This window comes from Mustela nigripes, chromosome 10 (genome assembly GCF_022355385.1).
Source record: "Mustela nigripes isolate SB6536 chromosome 10, MUSNIG.SB6536, whole genome shotgun sequence".
Classification (NCBI taxonomy): domain Eukaryota; kingdom Metazoa; phylum Chordata; class Mammalia; order Carnivora; family Mustelidae; genus Mustela; species Mustela nigripes.
Window position 1 is genome coordinate 5,960,281 of NC_081566.1, and position 21,551 is coordinate 5,981,831.

General features: G+C 37.7%; 1 protein-coding gene across 1 annotated transcript in view; it reads left to right on the top strand.

The window, feature by feature from the left end:
• The window catches only part of FMN2 (formin 2), a 373,618-nt gene that overhangs the window by 239,531 nt on the left and 112,536 nt on the right, over positions 1-21,551 (top strand). The window contains exons 12-13 of the mRNA XM_059412485.1: positions 1,749-1,808; positions 1,962-2,082. Coding sequence (XP_059268468.1) covers positions 1,749-1,808; positions 1,962-2,082 — 181 coding nt within the window. The remainder of the gene's footprint in view (positions 1-1,748; positions 1,809-1,961; positions 2,083-21,551) is intronic.

Below are 21,551 nucleotides of genomic sequence, written 5' to 3' on the forward strand. Positions count from 1 at the left end.
ACCGTTCCTTCCCTGAATTCTGTGAACTCTCCCACACTGCTTTTCCAAAATTGAATAAAGCTATTATCCTGTCTTGGAACACCAGCAGCATATAGTTTTTGTGATTTTTCTGGTTCTATTTGTAAAGTTGCTATTATATTCGTATGGAACAAGTTTCACAGGAACCTCCATTATGTTAGCGTGATAAATCACAGTGGTTCAAAAGCAAAAGCTCTGTTCTAAGCACTTGAATAGTTCCGAACAGCTGATTGTTGGATTGAAACAGGTAACATTTGCTAATAACCCTCGAACAGAAATAACATCAACATAATATTTAATTTATAAAAATGGATCAGAAACATATTCTGATAATTCTAATTACATATGAATAAGGGATTAATTTGTTTTTTTATTGGTTGATACATCTTATTAAGTCCCCCAGTAAAATTTTAAAATTTAAATAACTAAGGAATAATTTAGATAAAAAGGCATGATAAAATCAGGAAGCAAGATTTTTATTTTATAATTTCACTTGCATTCTCATAAGAGCTAGGCAAAGTCTTCCTGATTTGGTTCTTTCTCTATAAAACAAATACAACTGTGTCTACATCTTAGTACTATTTGTAGACCTGCATGAACAGAGCTAGATCATTCAGAATTTTTACTCGGCATGCCTATCAGCAGGCATTTAATAAATGTTTTGTTAACTAATTCAAGTACTGTTAACCATTTCATTGATTTATGTTAGGAAAGAGGAAAAAAATTTGCTTACATTATTCATAAGCAAATATTCTTTCTAATAAATATTTTATTATGGTAATATATTACTGCATGGTATAATAATTTATTATATTATCATTACTATAAATTACCATGAGGGAAGTCTCTAAAAGGTGTATTACCATAGCATGTCAGATTAAATTATAAAGGGATATTGCTTTTTACAGATAGGGGGAAAATAGTGGTAAGATTGAACATTTCAGGGGATGTAGTTTGTGTCATAATATTTTTAAAAGAAATGTCTATTTGTTCTCCCACATTCTAGTTATCTAGTACTAATTTCAAGTGATGCAAAAAAAGAGAAATCATTAAAAATTCCCCCAAGTGTGCCAGAAAGGGGATGAAAAGCTATTCATTGAAAACTATTAGCTATTCATTGAAAACTATTAGTATAGGAACATTTTCTTTTCTATAGAAATAAACACAATGCATTATTTGTAGCTCTGAGGATATTAATTCCTCAATCTCAGTGGTTGACATAGCAATTTATAATATGTATTTGCATTTTTAGAACTTCTGCTTACTCAAAATAATACTTAACTTGATTTTTCCTAATCTTTAAACTAACACATTTCAATCAGTCCTACTGTCGGAATGATACCGGCTGGTCCAGAAATGGTGTGGTGATGCCAGCAATATTTGGTCATTTCAGCTAAAATGTAGTTAATACCTTTTAATAATAAAACATGACAATTAATGGACGAATTATCTGATCGAGGAGGGCAAAACGATCAAGTATTCACAGTGGAGGCTCCACCCTTGAACATCTGTCTTTCCCTTTGGGGCTCAGATTAGAACATCGGTATAAACAGGATCTTCTGTGCCATGAAACTCCTTCGATGCAGGGGCTGGAGTTCTTTGAAATACAGAATTTCACATTTTATTCCGAATGTTCTCATTTATATATTGTTTTACTGGAAAGTATTTTACTTGACACTGTAGACTTCATGATTTTAAAAATGTGTTTTTACTTTGGTCTTTCTGCCTAGGACAATAGCAGAAGCCTTTTGTCCTATATTGTTTCCTATTATCTTCGAAATTTTGATGAGGTAAGACAGTTTTTCTGTATATTTCAGTTTTGTTATTCTTTGTTGTTGAGTAATGGGTGGGATTTGTTGTTGTTTCGCGATTGCCATTGTTGTTGCATTCTTATTTACATTAATGCTGGTTCGTTTTAAAACTGTGTGTTTCTTGCTCATTAGGATGCTGGAAAAGAACAGTGCGTTTTTCCACTGCCAGAACCCCAGGACCTTTTTCAGGCCTCACAGATGAAGTTTGAAGATTTTCAAAAAGATCTCCGAAAACTAAAGAAAGACTTGAAAGGTAACTTATAATCCTTAAGAATCATGTTTGTATGACCTAATGGTTTTTTAATGAGAAAAACACACACAGACTTTTCAATGTTTTCTAAGAAAGTAAATCTTTAACAGCTTTGTCAAACTACGTTTTTTTGTTTAGTGTGGCAAAAGGAAAGTTCTACCAGCAATCTTATCCTTTTGTTGTTTAAAAAGTTATATATATTAGACATTTAGCTACTGAGTAGTGTATTGGTTCTTTGAATAGCAGTCCTTCATTAGGAGCAAATTTGGTCATCTTGTTTTCACTTGATAGCCAGGAACATTGGTATATCGATCAAGTTATTGTTAAAAGAGAAATAGTTCTTCCCTACCCTTCCCCACCCCCACCCCCGCCTTGGTATACTTGCCCAAGATGTCTTGGCTTATCAACTTTCCTGGGAACAGAGATCTTCTTCCACATATTTGGTCAAAACGCACTTGCATGTATAACATTTTATTGTTGGTCGAGAAGCCTTATATCAAATCGTTTTGAAAGGAGTCTGAAATTCTTCAGATTTCTTAATTAACATTTAAGGGGCACTTGGTAGCTCAGTCGGTTAAGTGTCTGACGCTTGGTTGCATCTCAGGTCATGATCTCAGGGTCACGAGATCAAGCCTAGGGTCAAGCTCAGTGCTCGGTAGGGAGCCTGCCTAAGATTCTCTGTCTCCCTCTTCCCCTTCTCCCACCTTTCTCCCTTCCTCCCTCTCTTAAAAAACAAAATAACCAAAAACAAAAAAACCCAAAGCATTTTTTTAAAAAGCCATCCAAATTCTAAAGGAAGAAGTAAAACTATCAGTATTTGTGGAGGATAATATTTTAAATATAGAAAACCCTGAAGACTCCCCCCCCAAACTATTAGAACCAATAAATTAAGTTTCAGGAACAAAATCAAAATAGAAAAATCCATCGCATTGTTACACACCAACAACAGATTATCCAGAGGAGAAGATAAGGAAGGAATCTCATTTACAATTGCATCAAAAAGAATAAAATACCCAGGAATAAGTTTAAAAAAGAAATTGCAAGCTGTGTACACTAAAACCTAGAAGACATTGATGAAAGAAATTGAAGATAATACAAATAAATGGGAAGCTATTCCATTCTCATTATTTGGAAGATTTAATATTGTTAAAAATGTCTGTATTACCCAAAGCAATCTATAGATTGAATGCAATTCCTATCAAAATTCCAATGGTGTTTTTCACAGAATTAGAACAAATGATCCTAAAATTTGTAGAGGAACCACAGAAAATCCCAAAGAGCCAAAGCAATTTTGAGAAAGAAGAGTAGAGCTTGAGGCATCACACTCCCTGATTTCAAGTTATATTACAAAGCTGTAGTAATCAGAACTGTACAGTATTGGCATTAAAAACAGACACATAGATCAACTGAACAGAAAAGAAAACCCAGAAATAGGCATATACCTATACGGTCAATTTATGACAAAGGAGGCAAGAATATACAATGGGGAAATGGCAGTCTCTTCAATAAATGGGGTTTGGGAAAACTGGACATCCAGATGCAAAAAAAACCAAAAAAAAGAAACCAGATACTATCTTACCCTATACCCCAAAATTAACTCAAATTAGGTTAAAGAGCTGACTGTAAGGCCAGAAACCATAAAACTGGTAGAAGAAAACAAGCAGTAAGGTCCTTGTATCAGTCTTGGTGATATAATTTTTGGATCTGACTCCAAACGGAGTGGCAACAGAAGCAAAATACACAGATGGGACTACATCAGACTAAAAAGCTTCTGCACAGCTGAGGAAGCTGTCAACAATGGGAAGAGGCGCTGTACTGAATGGGAGAAGATATTTGCAAATGATAAATCCAATAAGGGGTTAATACTGAAAATATATAAAGATCTCCTACAACTCAATAACAAAAACACAAACAACCCACTTAAAAAACGGGCAGAGGATCTGAATAGACTTTTTTTCGAAGAAGACATACGATGGCCAACAGACATGTGAAAAGATAAGCAGCATCACTGACCATGCGGGATACACAGTTAAAACTGCTGTGAGGTGCCACTTCACACCTGCTGGAACGGCTAGTGTCAAGAGGACAAGAAACAAGAAGTGTTGGCGAGGACGTGGAGAAAAAGGGATCCGCTTGCACTGTTGGTGGTGGTGTAAATTGGGGCAGCTACTGTGGAAAACAGTGTGTTCTGCTTCTGTGCATTTATCTGGAGAAAATGAAAACACTAATTTGAAAAGCTATATGCACCCCTCTGTTCATTGCAGCATTATTTACATTATTTACAATAGCCAAGATCTGGAAGTAACCCAAGTGTCCCTCCATAGAGGAGTGCATAAAGATGTGGTATGTATGTGTATATGTATGTGTGTGCACGCAAACACAGAGGAATATTACTCAGCCATAAAGAAGGATGAAATCTTATTTGCAACAACATGGATGGACCTTGAGTGTATTTTGTTCAGTGAAATAAGTCTGACAGAAAAAGAAAAGAAAAAAATCTAAAAAAATGAGAAAACAAACCAAAGTTCATAGATACAAAGAACAAACTGGTGGTTGCTAGAGAGGACGGTTTGGTTGGTGGGCAAAATGGGTGAAAGGGATCAAGAGATACAAAGTTCCAGTTTACGAAACAAAGGTGTCATGGGGATATAATGTAATGTACAGCATGGTGACTTTAGTCAGTAATATTACAAATCTGAAAGATGCTAAGAAAGAAAATCTTTAGAGTTGCCATCGCAATTGGGGCACCTGGGTAGCACAGTTTCAACTCAAGTCATGATCTCATGGTCATGAGACCGAGTCCAGAGACAAGCTCTGCACTCACCGTGAAGTCTGAGTCTTTAGTCTCTCTCTCTCTCTCAAAAAAAAAAAAGATCTAAACAAAAAAAAAAAAAAAAAGAGTTCCCATCACAAGGAAAAAAAATAATTAACTGTGCGTGGTGACAGATGTTAAGTAGACTCGTTGTGGTGATCATTTCACAATGTATACAAATGTTGACTCATTATATTATACACTGAAAACTAAAATAATCTTATATGTCCATGATACTTCAGTGATCATTTTTAAGATAAAGAGATTTTAAGTGAAAAAAGGTAATATTTATACAGAAAATTTACAATTTTCTTTTAGTTTTCTGTGTAAAATCTGTCTTCCCTTTATGAGCATGAAGCTTCTTCTTGCTGCAGAGTTGAGACCGTCTCAGCTGTTTCAATCTCTTGCTAAAGCACAGATGGGAATAAATATATTTATGTGAGATTTTCATTTGATGTTGTACTGCTAGATGAGAAGAAGGTTGGTTACCTCTTTCCATTAATCAAATATGATATCACTTTTTAAGAGATTGTATCTCAGTTTTGAAATACTTATCCAAATATTTTGATTTGTAATCCAGTTTATGCAGTTGTCTGATGGTCATCACAGATGCTTTTATTTGGATTTAAATCAACAGAGCAACATTATATGGCTTGTATTTTCTTTTTCTTTTTTTCTAATTTAAAATTTTATTTTTTGTATGTGTGTCCCAAGATTCCTTGTTTGTGCACCACACCCAGTGCTCCATGCAATCCGTGCCCTCCTTAATACCTACCACCAGGCTCCCCCAACCCCCTGCCCCCTCCCCTCCAAAACCTTCTTGTTTGTTTTTCAGAGTCCACAGTCTCTCATGGTTCGTGTCCCCCTCCAATTTCCCCCCAAACACTCCACAACACTTATTCATAGTCTTGGTGCATGTCAGCATTTGCTAGGTGCCGTGGGTAATCACAGATACAATCATCACTGCCAAGGACGGTAAAATTCTGTCACTTAGATGTTCTCACTTAGAGCCTCAGATAAGGGTGCTCAGTTGGCTGAGGCCAAGAATGAGACCGCCTTGATGCAAAAAAACAAAAACAAACAAACCAAAAAAAACCCTGTAAAACTCTGTTACATTTATATAATACTATGATACTATGTATTTAAGCATGATTTCTTAAGACCGTAGGAAACCCAACCATTCATGTGTAGTATGTATCATACTTCAAAATTTGCCAGGTATCCTGGTTTGCTTATGAAGTTTGGCATTCTCTGTCTATCTCTGTCTCTTTGATGTGGTGCTGGGGTCATTTCAGTATGGAACATATCTGGAAAATACTTCACACTTGGATCAACCGTTTGTTTGGTCTTGCCGAGGGGTCTGTGGTTTGCAGGTGATTTCATGAATGAGAGCAATGGTAATCTTATCACCAGGGCATTTCTGTTTGCTTTGGGAGGGGCCTCACTTTGGAAAGTTACTTCATTTATTTTTCACATCTACATAGTTTCTCACTGCAGTTAGTCAGTGTACATGTAGCCATGAAAGCGCCAGGCTCTCACAAGTCTTAGAGCTAAAACCAGGGAACCAGCGCACACCAGCTAGCGACTTAGGAAAGGGCGAGGAACCAGCGCCGCCGAGTACTGTTTCCTCTTGCACATCTGTCTTCTTAAGCAACGTGGCTAACTACACAGATTAAACACTGAGCAGGCATCTGGGCAATTTTTAGTAGCCGGAGGGGAGAGAAGGTGATGATTTTAAGCCTCACAGTGTATACTTTCTGTTGGGGTAAGACACGTTTCTCTAAAAAGTCTGTTCCCTCAACTCGGACCAACGGCCTTTGCTCTCCTGGTGTTTTCTCATTGGTCTGCAGAATGCTGCAGTTCGGTGCTCTCCAGAGGGAAAGTTTCATGACCTCATGAAAGTCAGGAAGGCTGGGATTAGAACATTTAAAGGGAATTCCCAGTGTTCTCTGAAAGAAGGGCTGGCCAGTAGTTCCCTGGCTGATTTGATCAGGGAGTACTTTTTCCACACACTATCTGATGGCCTCTCTAGTCAGTGGAACGTGTTTTAAGAATCGCAAGCCTGGTACCGTGTCAGTGACAGAAGCATGGCATTCGCCTCTGCGCAGCTTCTGGTGAAAGTGGGGAAATGAAACTTAGTTTATGAACTAATATAATTATATATTTCTGTTCTTAGAACAGATTCTGTTCTGTTACAGAACAGATTATGAGATTAGCTTTAAGAGCTATTTACAAGGCTGTCAAACTCTGAGGTAGCCTTAAAACACGGACAAAATCATAATTGAATCATATGTGTTATGTTTTGCTTTTCTAATATTTGAGTCTTTCCGTTGGGGGGAGAAAGGTATTTTGTCACACAAGGAAGGAAATCTTATGTGCTGAAATTTAAGTTCATTTTCTGGGAAAAGTTTAGCGTGACTGTAGCATTTCATATCAATAAAGCATAAAATAAAATGGTCTTGGGTCCCTTTTTGGAATGAGATAGGTAAAAATGGACATGTACATTGATTTGACTGAATGGGAGTCAATTGGAGACTATTGGATTATGTTACTTTTGATGTAATTTAACATAATGTCTACTTTGACAAATAGCTTGTTAAAAATGATTCCTCCTAAGTGACCAAATTAGGTAATTCATTTAGGAAGCTTCAAATAGCCTATTCCCTTTTTTCTTTGTTGTTTTTTTTTTTTTTCCCCAGAAGGAAGTTGTTTTAAAAAGTTTAGAAAATGAGAGATGATGTGTATAAAGAATTTATCCCAATGTTTTCCATATAATAAGTATCTGATAAATATTTGCTATTCATAAGAAGGAAAAAATAGGATAAATACTGTGATTAGTTTGATAAAATATAGACTATAGCTGTTAAATTACTCATCTTCTGCCTCTATCAGTTCTTTTTTTCTACTTACGGACTTGATTTATTTCTAAGGAAAGACTGAGAAATAATGTGTTATGGCTCAGGCATTTTTAATAAAACAACTGAATCTCATTTTAGCATTTTATAAGAACATCCGCTATGTTTGCTTTCTGTAGTTGCTCCCAAGATTTCCACAGCTCCAGGGTGCTCCCCTGGCTTTCTTAGCTCAGTGACATGTAGTTTGTTAAGCAACCTGATCTGCTTTTGATCTCTTCTGGCTGTCAGCGGCGTTTCTTGATGCAGTCCTGCCAAATGACGACTTCTGTTCCAGTGCCTTTCTCCGCTAGAAATTGTAGCAATTGCCACATGATTTAAATCAACTCAACATGTACAGGGCATTGAGTAATTAAGTTACCGGAAATGGGAAAGAATGTTCTCATGCAAATGATTTCTGTACCCCCACTCCTTCCCCCACCTTCAATAAGAGGCTGGAAAATGTTTAGAACTCATGAACGATATCTTCCAATTGAAGTCATGTCTGTGTTCAGAGAGATACAGGAAAGCCCCGTCTTTAAAATTGTTTGTATTGACTTGAATTTGTGCATAGCGATTTTGTTTACCATGGTATATTTCTGATATTTTTAAGGGAAAAATGACGTTATAAACTCAATTCAAATGTAACAGTAGCCTTTTAAAAAGTAGCATTTTATTATGATTTTAAAATGAGTGTAAGTTCAGCATAAGGACATCAAACAACACTCAAAAATGTAGAGAAAAAAGTATGTTTATCTGAGATTTTTATAGTCCAGTGATAAATAACATGAGTATTTGGTCTGTTTTTATCTGGTGCGGGTGTGTATTGCATGTGTATACACAAATTATACCACTGGAGCTATGATACAGATCATTGTTACATTCTCTGCTTTATAGTTGGGTCATTTAATTAATGCACATTTATATTCTCATTATCTTTATTCAGCTTTGGCTTTGCTTTCATATGCGCAGTATGAATTCCTTCCTTCCTTCCTTCCTTCCTTCATACATTCACTGTCTTGCTCTGTACTTAGTGCAGACTTTCTACTTGAATATTGATGTTTTCCTTAATATCTTTAAAATTCTCAACAATTATCTGTTCAGTGTTCATCACTTTTCTTTCCTTTGCCTGAAACTCTTTTTAGGTGTACATTGGAACCACTTCAGTCTCATTCTCTCTTCTTTCATAGTTTAAAAATCCACCACCACCTTTTTTGCTATAATACTCATGCGCTCCTCAACATTGTCTTCTAGTTCATTGAGTCTCTCTTCGGCTCTGTCCAATCTCTTTGACTCTGTTTGTATTATCAATGCAGCTAGTCACAGTCATATTTTTGTTTCCAAGTTTTCTAATATGATTTTTTATATCACATGTATTTTTCCTTTTAAAGTAATTTCTTGTTCTTATTTTAGATATTATCTTTCCTTTATCTCTGATGTTTATAAAAATATATCGAAGCCCTTTTTGGATTTTCTGTAGTTTTTGTTTCACCCAAAATGAATCCATCGTTCGTTTGTTAATAGTTACAAGCTGTCTTTCTATTCATGTTGGTATTGGAATGTTGATTTCATACAAATGTCAGGAAATTACAATCTGTGTATTAATTGCGCCCTCTTTTCGTAAGTCAAGTTCAGTTGGGACATAACTGTATGCAGGTATTGTCTGTGATTGCTTCTGGGCTGCAAACTGAGGCTTTCACAGAAGCCGTCTATCTGTTTGGCCCTTGCTCTCTCCCTTCTCCTGACCCCCCCACCGCCCAAATCCTTCATTCTCTCAATTTCTTTCCATTGCTTTAACATGGCCTGTTTGGGGCCCCCAGGCCAGAACCAAAGCTTCTATTAGCAGCCTGGGACTCCGCCCTTTGCCTATGTGAATGTCCACACACATGCAAATTAGGCTTGTTACAGATGCAGTACCAGGCTAGTGACTGACTCAGCTGAGGTCTTGCCTGGAAAGCTGTGTCTGCGTGTGCTTGCTGCCCCAGTCACACAGCTGCGTGTGGACGGGGGCCGTTCTCATCCTCCTCTTATGATCTGGGGAGCTCAGTCATAGCTCTGAGTTTCCATCAGTGAGACTGGTTCCATTTCCAGCTGTGTGAACTCTCCCTTCACCGGTCTCTGCGGAAGCCAGGATCTTTACCTTCTTCTCTAAATGCACACTCCGGTGACCTCTTGCTTCCGCACTGCTTATTAACATGGGCTCCTCTCATGTTTCTGGTCCAAGGAGATACTCACATTTTTTAAAGTGTACCGTGTTGTTTTTTTCTTTTTATGTTTTCATTTATTGCTATGTATTTTCAGCAGAAGGAAGGCTCAGCCTATGAATTCATCATTCCGTTTGACTGGACATCTGTATTCACTTTCATAACTTACATGTTTTTTCCCACTGAAAATTATAACATGAGCATTTTCCCATGCCATTTAATACAATTCAAAAACCATTTCAGATGATTTCATAATAATCCTTCTATGATTGTGCCATAATTTAGTGAGTAATTTGATGCTTATAAGAAAGAAATTAGACTTTTCCCAATTTTTTCCTGCTCTTAAATATGTTGAACATCTTTATTCATAGTGTTTTTACTCTAGCTCTCATTATTTCCTTAACATAGATTCCTAGAGTTATTACTGGATCAGAATCAATGAACTTTTTTTTCAGATTCTTGAGAAGTTATTAGATTTAGTTATAAGGAATCTTGGAGATATTATAGTCTAATTCCTTAATTATCATTCAACAAATCTTTGTTAAATTAATAGAAAGTACAAATGGAAAATAGACCCTTCCCTCATAGTTCATAGATGAGTAAGAGGGCCAATAACTACATGAATAACCACTGTGTGGTGTAATAAATATTTAGTTACATAAACAAAATACTACAGGAACACAGAATTTTATACACACACACACACACACACACACACACACACACACACACATATATATATATATAATGAGAATTTTTTTAAAAGATTTTATTAATTTGAGAGCGAGAGAGAGCATGAGAGGGGAGAAGGTCAGAGGAAGAAGCAGACACCCCTGTGGAGCTGGGAGCACCATGCGGGACTCAATCCCAGGACTCTGGGATCATGATCTGAGCTGAAGGCAGTCACTTAACCAGCTGAGCCAGCCAGGTGCCTGAGAATTATGTTTAAATCAGACTTTGAAATATCAGTAAAATTTTCTCCAGGGAAAGAAATATAAAATTTCAGCAATGGGAAAGAGCATGAGCAAAGTCACCAGTCTTGCCACTATTTTGGTTTTAATTATCTATTGACCCATGAGGCCAGGGATTTCTTAATTTATATCAGGATTACATCTGAGGGAGGGATAAGAAAATATTTAAACTTGAGTTGGCTCACTGCACCAAGATTAGTAAAAATGGTCAGAATTGTGCCTATATGTGGTTTGATAAAGCCTCCCCAACCAGTAATTGTTTTTTTTAAAGATTTTATTTATTTATTTGAGAGAGAGAGGGTAAGAGGGAGCATGAGAGGGGAGAAAGTCAGAGGGAGAAGCAGACTTCCCGTGGAGCTGGGAGCCCGATGTGGAACTCGATCTTGGGACTCCGCGACCATGACCCGAGCCAAAGGCAGTTGCTTAACCAACTGAGCTACCCAGGTGCCCCAACCAGTAATTTTTATATGCCTTTCAAGGTAGCTTGCTCTGCCTTCTCTCAGTCAGTGTTTTACATGCATTAACGTAATTTAATCCCTATGATGATGATATTATTATTGTTCCTCTTTCCAGTGAGGAAAGGGGGCTGGATTTGAACCTGGGGTACCCAGTCCAGAGCTCATCCTCTTAAGGTCAACACTAATGTTGCTCCTGTTAGGGTTTTTCTGAATGGAACCCTTCAGGGAAGATTTAACATTAACTGCCCTTAGCTCTTAGTACATGCCTGACATGTTCTGGCCTCAATAAGTAAGTACGTGAACCAATAAAGTTAAGAAATGGATGGTAAAATCTGATAAAACTAGAGTTTAGGGTGCTCACGGGTGTGCAATTGGAGGATGTCTAGGCAGCCTTGGGAAGGGTCTTAAGGATTGACTGAGGAGTTTGGACTTGATTCTGTGATTGTTGCTTAGACATGGGCATGCTTTTAGGCAAGGATGCAACACACTGGGACCATGCATCTTTGAAAGCCCACCATGAAGATTTTTGTGAATGATGACTTACAGGGGAGGCCAGAAGCAGGAGACTTTCCTAGCTAGTCATAGATGTCAAGGGCATAAACTAAGCTCCTTGTGGTTGGAACGAGAGGAGACCAGGGTAGGGGAGCTCTCCGACATACACTAGAACAAGATTCTGTAATTGCACTGATACATAGAAAGTAAAGAAAAAAGAGGTCCAGGACGACTTTATTTTCTAGCTTATATACCTGGTTGGAGACAAACCTGTCACAGAAGGGAACATGGGAGGAGTGAGTAGAGTTGGAAGGTAGTCTGTGACTTATTTTAGACTTGCTAAAGTTCTTTAAAATTGAAGAAACTATGTCAAGAATGAAGTAAAAAAATATGCAAGGAACATGAAAAGCCCACAATCTTGTGGTGACTTGGCTAAGATCAGAGCTCTAAGTTGTGTCGGTAGCAGATCCCCAATTTCACACATTCATTTCAGCAAGCTTTCTGCAACCCACTCACGTTTTGGTTCAACGTACATCACCCACTTCACAGTGAGTTCTCTAGGCTTTATCCCTATTACATGTTGTATTGTTATTCCTACTAAAAGTCGAGATCAGCACCCTTACAATGAGAATGATATAATTTGAAAAGTATTCTACTAAGGTATATTTTTAATTAGAAATAGATGAGAACTTAAATCTTTCCAATTGTAGCATGCTTTAGCATAGCCTATGAAAGAGTGGAAGGGGTAACAGTAGAAGCACACACAGTAGTTGTTGGGCTCTGTTTCTCTTTTTGTGTGGCATTTCTGTGTGACCTTGTCTTCTGTCGTATTATGTGTATTGGTCTCATGTAATGTAATTTTTTTACAAGTAATTATCAATTTTTTCATTATCCTAATATTCTCATCTGGAACAGTAGAGCTATATTTTTACTGCATGTAATTTTCCTTGTTGGAATTTTAAATGTATCCAGCATGTCTATAAAATATTGAGCCTGGTTTGCTTTAGTCAACTAAGTTTATCCAAATAGGTGTTCTCCTCAAAGGCAGCTGAACTCAGAACTGGCATTTACTGAAGCAGCTTTTATTGAAGATACTTTGTTCAGTTCTTGGAAAAGATGAATAATAAATTGGTTGTTACACTTCAAGAATGTCTCATGTAGTCAAGAAGTCAAATAGGTAATTACCCCGTAGTTCAGCAGCAGTGTCGACAAATAGGTGCAGAAAGCAGCGTGGAAGGTGAGCCTTCCATCTTACCTCATTTGTCAGGCAAGGCTGGAGTTAGGAATTGCTGTTAGAATGAGTCGTGACTTGGAAATACTTTACAAGTGAAAAATTTATGGAGGGAAATTTGAAGAAGCAAATTGCCCAGTTCCATGGCATGAGGTGAGTACGTTCTGGGAATTGTGACCAAACCTGAGTGACTCAAATGCAGGCTTAGTGCAGGAAGTAGAAAAGGACAAGCCGTAGAGATGTGCGGCCGTCAGACCACAAACGCCAGCATAGGCATCCTGGGCAGGGACACTGGAAATAGTTGAGCAGGTGCCTTTACCTGGAGTAGATGAGCAGAGAAGCATTTCAGGCAGAGGAAAAGGCTAAAAGCCCCTGTTTTCTCAGAACACAGTGGGCATGACATGAGAGAGAAAGTTTTCTGATCATGTCGAGTGGGACAAGTTTCTATGCTTTGTAAGTCTGCATTTTATCCAAATGCAATATCCAGCCCCTTAAAGACCCTCCTTATGGAAGAGGAAAGATATGACTTACGTCGTCTGGCCAGCATAAAACTGGGGAGACCAGTTACAAAGGGACTCAAAGAAAATATGGTGGTGGCTTTAACAGAAGATGGTCCAGAGAAGATGGAGAGAAACTAACAGATCTGTCCAATTGTTAGGGGCAGTGAGAGTGGTATAAAGTCGTATCACTCCATAATCTTTCAGTAAACCCTGTGTGGTGTTTGCTATAATGTTTTGCTGTTTGAGATGTTTACATTTCTTTACAAAAGCTTTGAAAGAAATGTATTCATTTTTGATACTTTTTTCAAAGTTGGTAAGCTTCAAGTATCTTTCTCTTCTCATCCCCCTACCCTCCCCCATATTAATATGCAGATGCACTCAATTAAAATAAACATTTTTCAAGATTCTTAGATTTCTTATGCTGTAAATCTCTTGAACTCCATTATTTTCAGGGGTAATTTTGCAAGTGGAAGGGAGAATTAATGAGAAAATCAGGTCATCGGTCATTCCATTCTAAGATTTGATGCCCTTTATTCACATTAGAAAAAACTAGTAAAGTTGTACTTCCTCATGTTCACTAATCACTTGCTTTTCTGACCCAACTGCCTTGAGAAAACCACAGCTAATTAAAGGTGATTCGTTCTCTGACATTTCGAGTTAAGATATATATAATTTATAAATTATCCGTGATTGTGGTACAAAGTGTACTTTACAAAAATGTTTTTCTTTTTGTGCAACAGCCAACTTAGATGAATTCAAAGATGTGAGATGCCCTTTCGCACAGGGACCCAACATAAGCAAATTATCACATGAAAACAGAGACTTTCATATGTAGTCTGTGGTCCTTAAGGGATTTTATAGGATTAAAGTCATTTTCAAAAGTCTCCATGCGAATGTGTCATTCTCTGTAACTGAGGTTCTGTGGTTATTGTTATTTGTTGGTTTTTTGTAGGGTTTTTGTGTGTATGTGTTTTGTGTGTGTGTGTGTTTCCATTTAAAATTAGCTAAAATGATTTCTCTTTAGGAAGCTGTCTGGATGAACTTGTCCTGTAGGAGTGCACGGGTACAGGTGCTCTGGTAGCTACATAAATGGAAATTTGCAGAGATTGCCTGCAAGCATGTTAGATTTGAGAGTGCAAGTGCCAAGAACTTCTTAAATTACACCCAGAATTTCATCTCAGGACACAGATTAGTATCTCTTTCAAAAATACAGAAAGTCGGAGGATGGGAACTATTGGCAAAGATGCGAATTAATGAGAGCTCCTTTACATGGATGATGGCAATATAAATTGATGCGCTTTATTTTGAGAGCTTGAAGGTCATGGTTGTCTCTGGGCCCAAGGGCAGGACGGAGGGAGCACATGAGACTCTTCCAAAGTATTGATTCAATTGTTTCTTTTCTTTCTTTTTTTTTTTTTTTTAAAGATTTTTAATTTAAATTCAATTTAGTTAACAGGGAGTGTATTATTAGTTTTGGGGCGTAGCATTTAGTGATTAATCGATTGCAAGTTCTGTTTCTTCAGTTGGAAATTTGGGTAAATGTTAAGCACATGCTGTGTGTGCTCCTCCTCTGTAGTGTGACCTGTTTTGTAATTTTATTTAAGAGGAAATAAGAACAGTCAGCCACCCGGGACTATGTTTGAATTAGAATTGAAGTTCAGTCGTGTTGGGCCCCACTAGTTTGAAATGTATGATTACTCAGCCTTTTTTATTCGTTATGAAGAAATCCTATAGCTTAGCAAATTCAACGGTAAACACAATTAAGGACCATATGAAATTTAATTAAAAGAACAAGCTATGTTTTAAATGACTTTAAATACGTATTTGCCGATGAATTGTACTAATATATAACATTTTTGGGGGAATATTAATCTGAAAAACTGGTGTATCTTCTGGTGAACAATTCAAACAGACATTATGTACAAGCCAAGAATAAAAATAAAATTAAGTACTAGTCTCAGAAAGTCTCTGAGTACTCAGAAAAAGAAAATCCATTCATTTTGGTTTACCGCTTCTACTAGTTCTGAGTGAAGTCAGAAAAGCGGAAACCACACTTACTATTTAATAGAGTTAATTTAATGTGGAGCATTAGGTAAGCAGATTTAGAGGACAGGAAAAGCAAAAAGGGAATGCTCAGGTAAATACTGAGACCAGCTGTCATTCCTAGGGCTGGGAGAACCAAGAGACGAGGTTGGGGCTATCAAAGAACCTAGAAATTCCAGGGGAGCACTCACTGGGGCTGGGCACTAGACATTTGCATCAAGGGTGTGGCCTGGGCCAAGAGTACATGAGCAGCTTGGATTAGGGACCCTGCAGAACTGTGACTGAGTACCCAGAGGAGTCCCACAGAGGTGGTTGAAGAGGACAGGGAGAAAGAGCCCTCAGAGCTGAAACCAGGAGCTCAATGGTTCTGGCAGAACCGGGATGAAGGAGTTTGGAGAGAAGGAGCTCCAGCTAGGGTTGGGGACCTTAGAAGGGGGGTTCTGCCTGGCTGCACTGGTACTTTCAAGGAGGTGCCATGATACTGGATTGGGCCTACGAAAACAAGCCAGCACTTGGACCCCCTCCTGATGTGGGGGAAAGAAAAGGGTCTGGGGACAAAGGCAGTTTGCTGAGCCCCAGCATCCCAGATCTCAGTGTAGACGTGCAGTTTGGGAGCTAAGAGACAGTATCTTAATAGCTGTCACACTGTTTACTTATTTTATTATTTATTTTAATTAATCTATTTATATTAGTCTAAGGTGGTCCAAAAATCTCCCTCATAGCTCTCAAAGCTAAAAATAAGAGGAGATTTATATTTTTTAGAGATCCTTAAGACATACTGTTTGTTCTCTTTTCCAGCTGGCATTTCTATAGACTGTCTTCCCACTTCACTGGGTAATCTTTCTATCTTTCTTTGCTGATTTGTAGACACTCACACAGGTGGTTATATCCATTTCCAAAACTCAGAGAAGACAAAAATCAGAACAGAGGATGGGTAGACGATTCTGACCCAACGTGTAGTACAATAGAAAGCCGCTGTACCTGTTTGAGTAGCACATTATGGTTAGAAATACCCCAAGTCTTCTTTGGTTCTGATAGGAGTTAACTGACTTGTTAACTTAGTTATCCCCCTGATCTGCGGGTCATTCTTCACAGGCCTCTGCCACAATACTGTGCTATGTGTGCTCTTTACTTCTGTGTCACAGAGTGTACAATTTTATATGTGTGTCTTTTCAAAACTCATGGCCTCTGGTAAACCATGTAATTTATCAAGAACATCTAAAATAAAAACAGAGTAAATTAGCATTTAATGAGGCAGTACTACAGGCACTGTGCCCCCCACGTACACTAACCCTTGTGCTGAACTGCTGGATGGGACGGTTGCCATCTCTGTGTTGCAAGTGAGATAACTAAGGTTGGCAGGACTCGGGAACTTGTCCAAGGTCTTTCAGGTAATCGGTGGGGCAAGTACAGTTGAAATAAGTCAATCAGAGAAAGAAAATTATATGATTTCACTGGTACGTGGTATCTGAGAAACAAAACAGAGGATTATAGGGGAAGAGAGGAAAAAAATAAAACAAGATGAAACCAGGGAGGGAGGCAAACCTTGAGACTCTTAATCATCAGAAACAAATGGAGGGTTGATGGAGAGGAGAGGGTTGGGGGGATGGGGTAACTGGACGATAGACATTACGGAGGGCATGTGATATAATGAGCACTGGGTGTTCTATAAGACTGATGAATCACTGAGCTCTACCTCTGAAACTAATAATGCATTATGTGTTAATTAACTGAATTTTAATAAAAAAAAAAAAGTTAAAAACGGTTCAGATCTGGTTCTCCCACTTCCAAATCCTGGGCTCATGTTCTAATTTGCTGCTTCTCTATTTTATAGAAATATTTTACATTTCTTCGTCTACAGGAATAGAATATCAAAGGGTACCTGGAGATACTGGTTATCAGTCCATAAGGTTGGCAAGAGTCCTGAGTGTAATTTTCCGTAAGGTTTCCTTCTTAACCAACAGGGAATGTTAGAGATGATTACAACTGTATTGATAAATTGCTTTGAATTCCTAGAATAGTTTAAAATACTTAAGTCAGAGTTACAACTGTCTTTCTTTCTCTCTGTTTTGTTTTGTTGTGCTTTTGCTTTTGGGTTATGTTCAGTAGATTTCACTACTTTCCCAAACTTAAAACCTATAAATCCCCTAAGAAATCTTTAACTTTATTCCATTCCTTCCTAACACTTACTGTTCCTTTGAATGAGAGACTAGCTGGTGCATTGTTAAGCATTTAATAACTCACTCTGCATTTCAAATATTTAATAATTTTCTCAGCTTTTCTTCTGTTCTCTACTCCTGCTGCAAATATGCTTCTCTTGTATGGTTCTTTACATACCCCGTCCTCTTTTCGTTCTGTGAATCTAGGAAACTCAACCTGACAAGACATCTGAGCCCCAACAATTCACTTTGCTTTAAATACCTTTTGCTAATTTTATGTTTGTAAGCCCAAACTAGAAAACGTTTCCATTTGGAGGTGGTCTGTCTTGAAATTTGGTTTCTTAATCACTGGACAAAATGTTGCTTTGGATCTTGAAAACAGATGCACCAGTTAAGCATTTTACTCCTTGGAGATATTATGCTTTATCTTTATTTTTAAATTTTTTAAAAATTTAATTAATCATTTATTGATTTCTATTGGATTAATTTATATTAATAAAATATGTTTAATTGTAATTTATATATCTATATATCTATTTCATATTATTACCTTCATTAATAAATATATAGGTATATCATAAAAGAATAAATACATAATAATGTTATATATTTATAAATTTATATAATGTATATATAATTATCATATAAAATATATTAATAATGATAAAATTGATTAGATTTAAATTTTAATTTTAATTGTAAAATTGTAAACTACTCTAATACCACAATGGAGCCTGGTAGCAGGACACCATTCCAGACGCAGATAACAGCCTAATGGCATCTGTTTTGGTTGATGGATGTCACGCACTGCAGCTTAACTGCATGGGCCATTTACTGAACTCCTTGGTGTCATTGAACATCTGCCATGTCAGTTACTCAGCTCCAGTTCCAGCATCGGAACTGGAACAGTGACAGTACTACTCCAGGGACTCTTAAGGAGACTGAAATTTCTAGGCCAGTCATAGGTGCCTACGATTATACCTCAAGTCATCATCTAATGATGGGTCTGGTGGAGCGTCTGGCCAGTATTATGAAGACAGTGGATCAACTTCTGTGACAGTCACTTCTGCCTTCAATAAACATTATTGCCCAGTCCTGTGATTTTACTGTATCCTTAGGAAAAGGTCAGAGGCTTTGCTTTAAGTTCGCATATGCAGTATATTAGGGTATATTATATGATACTTTACGTTTTATGTAAATCACTTTTATACTTAAGACATTGTAACGTTTGTAATATTTAATGTTAAAGAATTCATTTGCGGGGGTGCCTGGGTGGCTCAGTTGGTTGGGCGTCTGCCTTTCTCTCAGGTCATGTTCTTAGGGTTCTGGGATCAAGCTCCAGGTCAGGCTCAGATGGGAGCCTGCTTCTCCCTCCCTCTTTTCCCCTCCCCCTAATGTGTGTGTGTGTGTGTGTGTGTGTGTGCGCGCGCGCGCGCGTGCATGCACATGCGCTCTCTCTCTCAAAATATTTTTTAAACAAAGAAAATTTAGGAAAAAAATGCATTTGCACAAATCCTAAATATTTGAGCAATTTGCTAATTCTTGAAAATATTAGGTTAAATATGTATGCATTTGAAGAATTCTAGAACCATATGTCAAATATTATAAGCAGGTTAGTTTGTGGTAAGGATGCTTTTATTATTTTATTGTAAGATGCCACATCTGTCATCTTCAATATGGTTTAAAACTATGAAGTAATAACCTTTTGCAACCATCTTGGGAAAGTTGAATATTTTTACTTATTTGGAAGAGTAGAGCTTGTAAGTCATCTTTAAAAATCTGCCTGGTAACTATTACGAGCATGTTCACTGTCGCCCTGCAGTGCCAGTCAGACCATCAGCTGAAAAGACATTGTACCTGTGTCTGTAGAGCCCTCCCACTCTTAAATTGGAGCCAGATGCAAAAGAAATCCAAGCTTTCCACTATCTGGGAGGCATACTTGACTGTTCTTAACATTCCATAGAAGAAGTTGTGTGGAAGCCCGCTAGTACCGGATCCCTTGGTTAGGAGTCTTTAAAAAAAAAAGTCTTAAGTTATACAAACTGGGACATGTTGTTATTCTTTGTTGTTGTTTGTTTGTAACTTTTTATTTGATATAAATCAGACTTACAGAGTAGTTGCAATCTCGTACATGGAATGCCTGGGTATTGTTTCCCGAGACCATCCGTTGTTTATTTTTGGTCCCGTTTGCTCGGTCTTCCCCTCCCTCCTGTCTGCCATGTAGAGACGCGTGCATTTTCTCCTTCTGCACAGACACCAGCAAGTCAGAGAGAACTTGCTTCTTTACCCCTAAATACTTCAGTGTATACAGGCTAATAAGTACCTGGGCATCCTTTTTTGTGTACACAGTATAATCATCAAAATCAGGAAATTTGACACTGGAAATTGCTATTATGATAATACTGCACGGACCGTATTCAGAAGTTCCTTATGGCTCTTTTGCCAATCCCTAGATCACACGCTGCATTTAATTTTCGTGTCTCCTCGGGCTTATGTAATATAGTGCGGTTCCTCTGGCTTTGTCTTTCTTGACCCTACCGTATTTAAAGACGACTTCTTTTGTCAACCTCTCCTGCCCTGGATTTGTCTGCAGGAGCCATACGTGACCCTTCTCCAGGCCCCTGATGTCAGCATACTCCGAAGAGCGAACGGGAATGCATCATTTTGGTCCCTTTGCTTAGGGAGTGTCTGCTCGTTCCTCCCCCATAAAGTTATATGGGTTTCTTGTTGGTTTGGTTTTGGTTTTTGTTTTGTTTGTTTTCTTACTAACTAGTAAGTAATTTGTGAGGTGCGTCTTGGAGAATATGTAAATATCTTATTTCTCAGCGGAATTTTACCCAAGGATTCTAGTGTCTGTTAGGGTTTCTGGCCCCGTTACTCTTTATTTATGAGCTGAGGCTTGCCATTCTTTTGTATACATTTCTCTTAAACAAATTTTGGTATGGCTTTAATTCCATTTTCAGTTAATTTGGTCTTTAACGTTTCATGAGAGACTAGTGAGTATGGCTGAGGAGAGGTTGAGGAAGGCCGGCGTCGCTGTGCCTGTGCAGCCTCGGTGCTCTCTTTGCTGCAGATTTGTACAATTGGCTTCCTTTTTCTGTGAAACGTTCTGAGCTAGTAGTAATGTTCAGTCTCAGAAATCAAAAATTTGTCCCTATGAAATAGGATATGATCTGGACAAGGAGGACAGCTAGAAATAGTCACGCTTCTTATTTTTAGTGGAAAATAGTCTTCGGTAATGTCATCATTTATCATATTCGTGTATTCCAAAAGAAGTTTGATTTTAAAGGATTAAGCTTGATTTATGCATGGATTTATTTATGGAGGTTTGTCGTTGAATGTCAAAATTCCCTAAGACCTTTCCTTTGGCTGGTTCACTGGTGGTTCAGAAATTTAGAAGACACACAATGATCTGGTAATAAACGGATCATTCTTAACTACATAAATGCCTTCTTTTCACTTTATTTTCATAGCATAAGTGATGTATCATCTAAATTAATGGAAGAAGTGTGTGAATATCTTGTGTATTTAATTTCTAAAGGAAAAACCGTGGCAAAACGTATTGTTTTAAAAGGGCGCTTGTTGTCTTCTGAGGTTAAATAAGAGCAAATCTCCACCTCTAGGATGGGTTGTGATTCATAAGGTTGAGTCTTTTTGCATTGTCAACCATGTTAAAAAAATAAATATTCAGACAATGGGGGAATATATTTT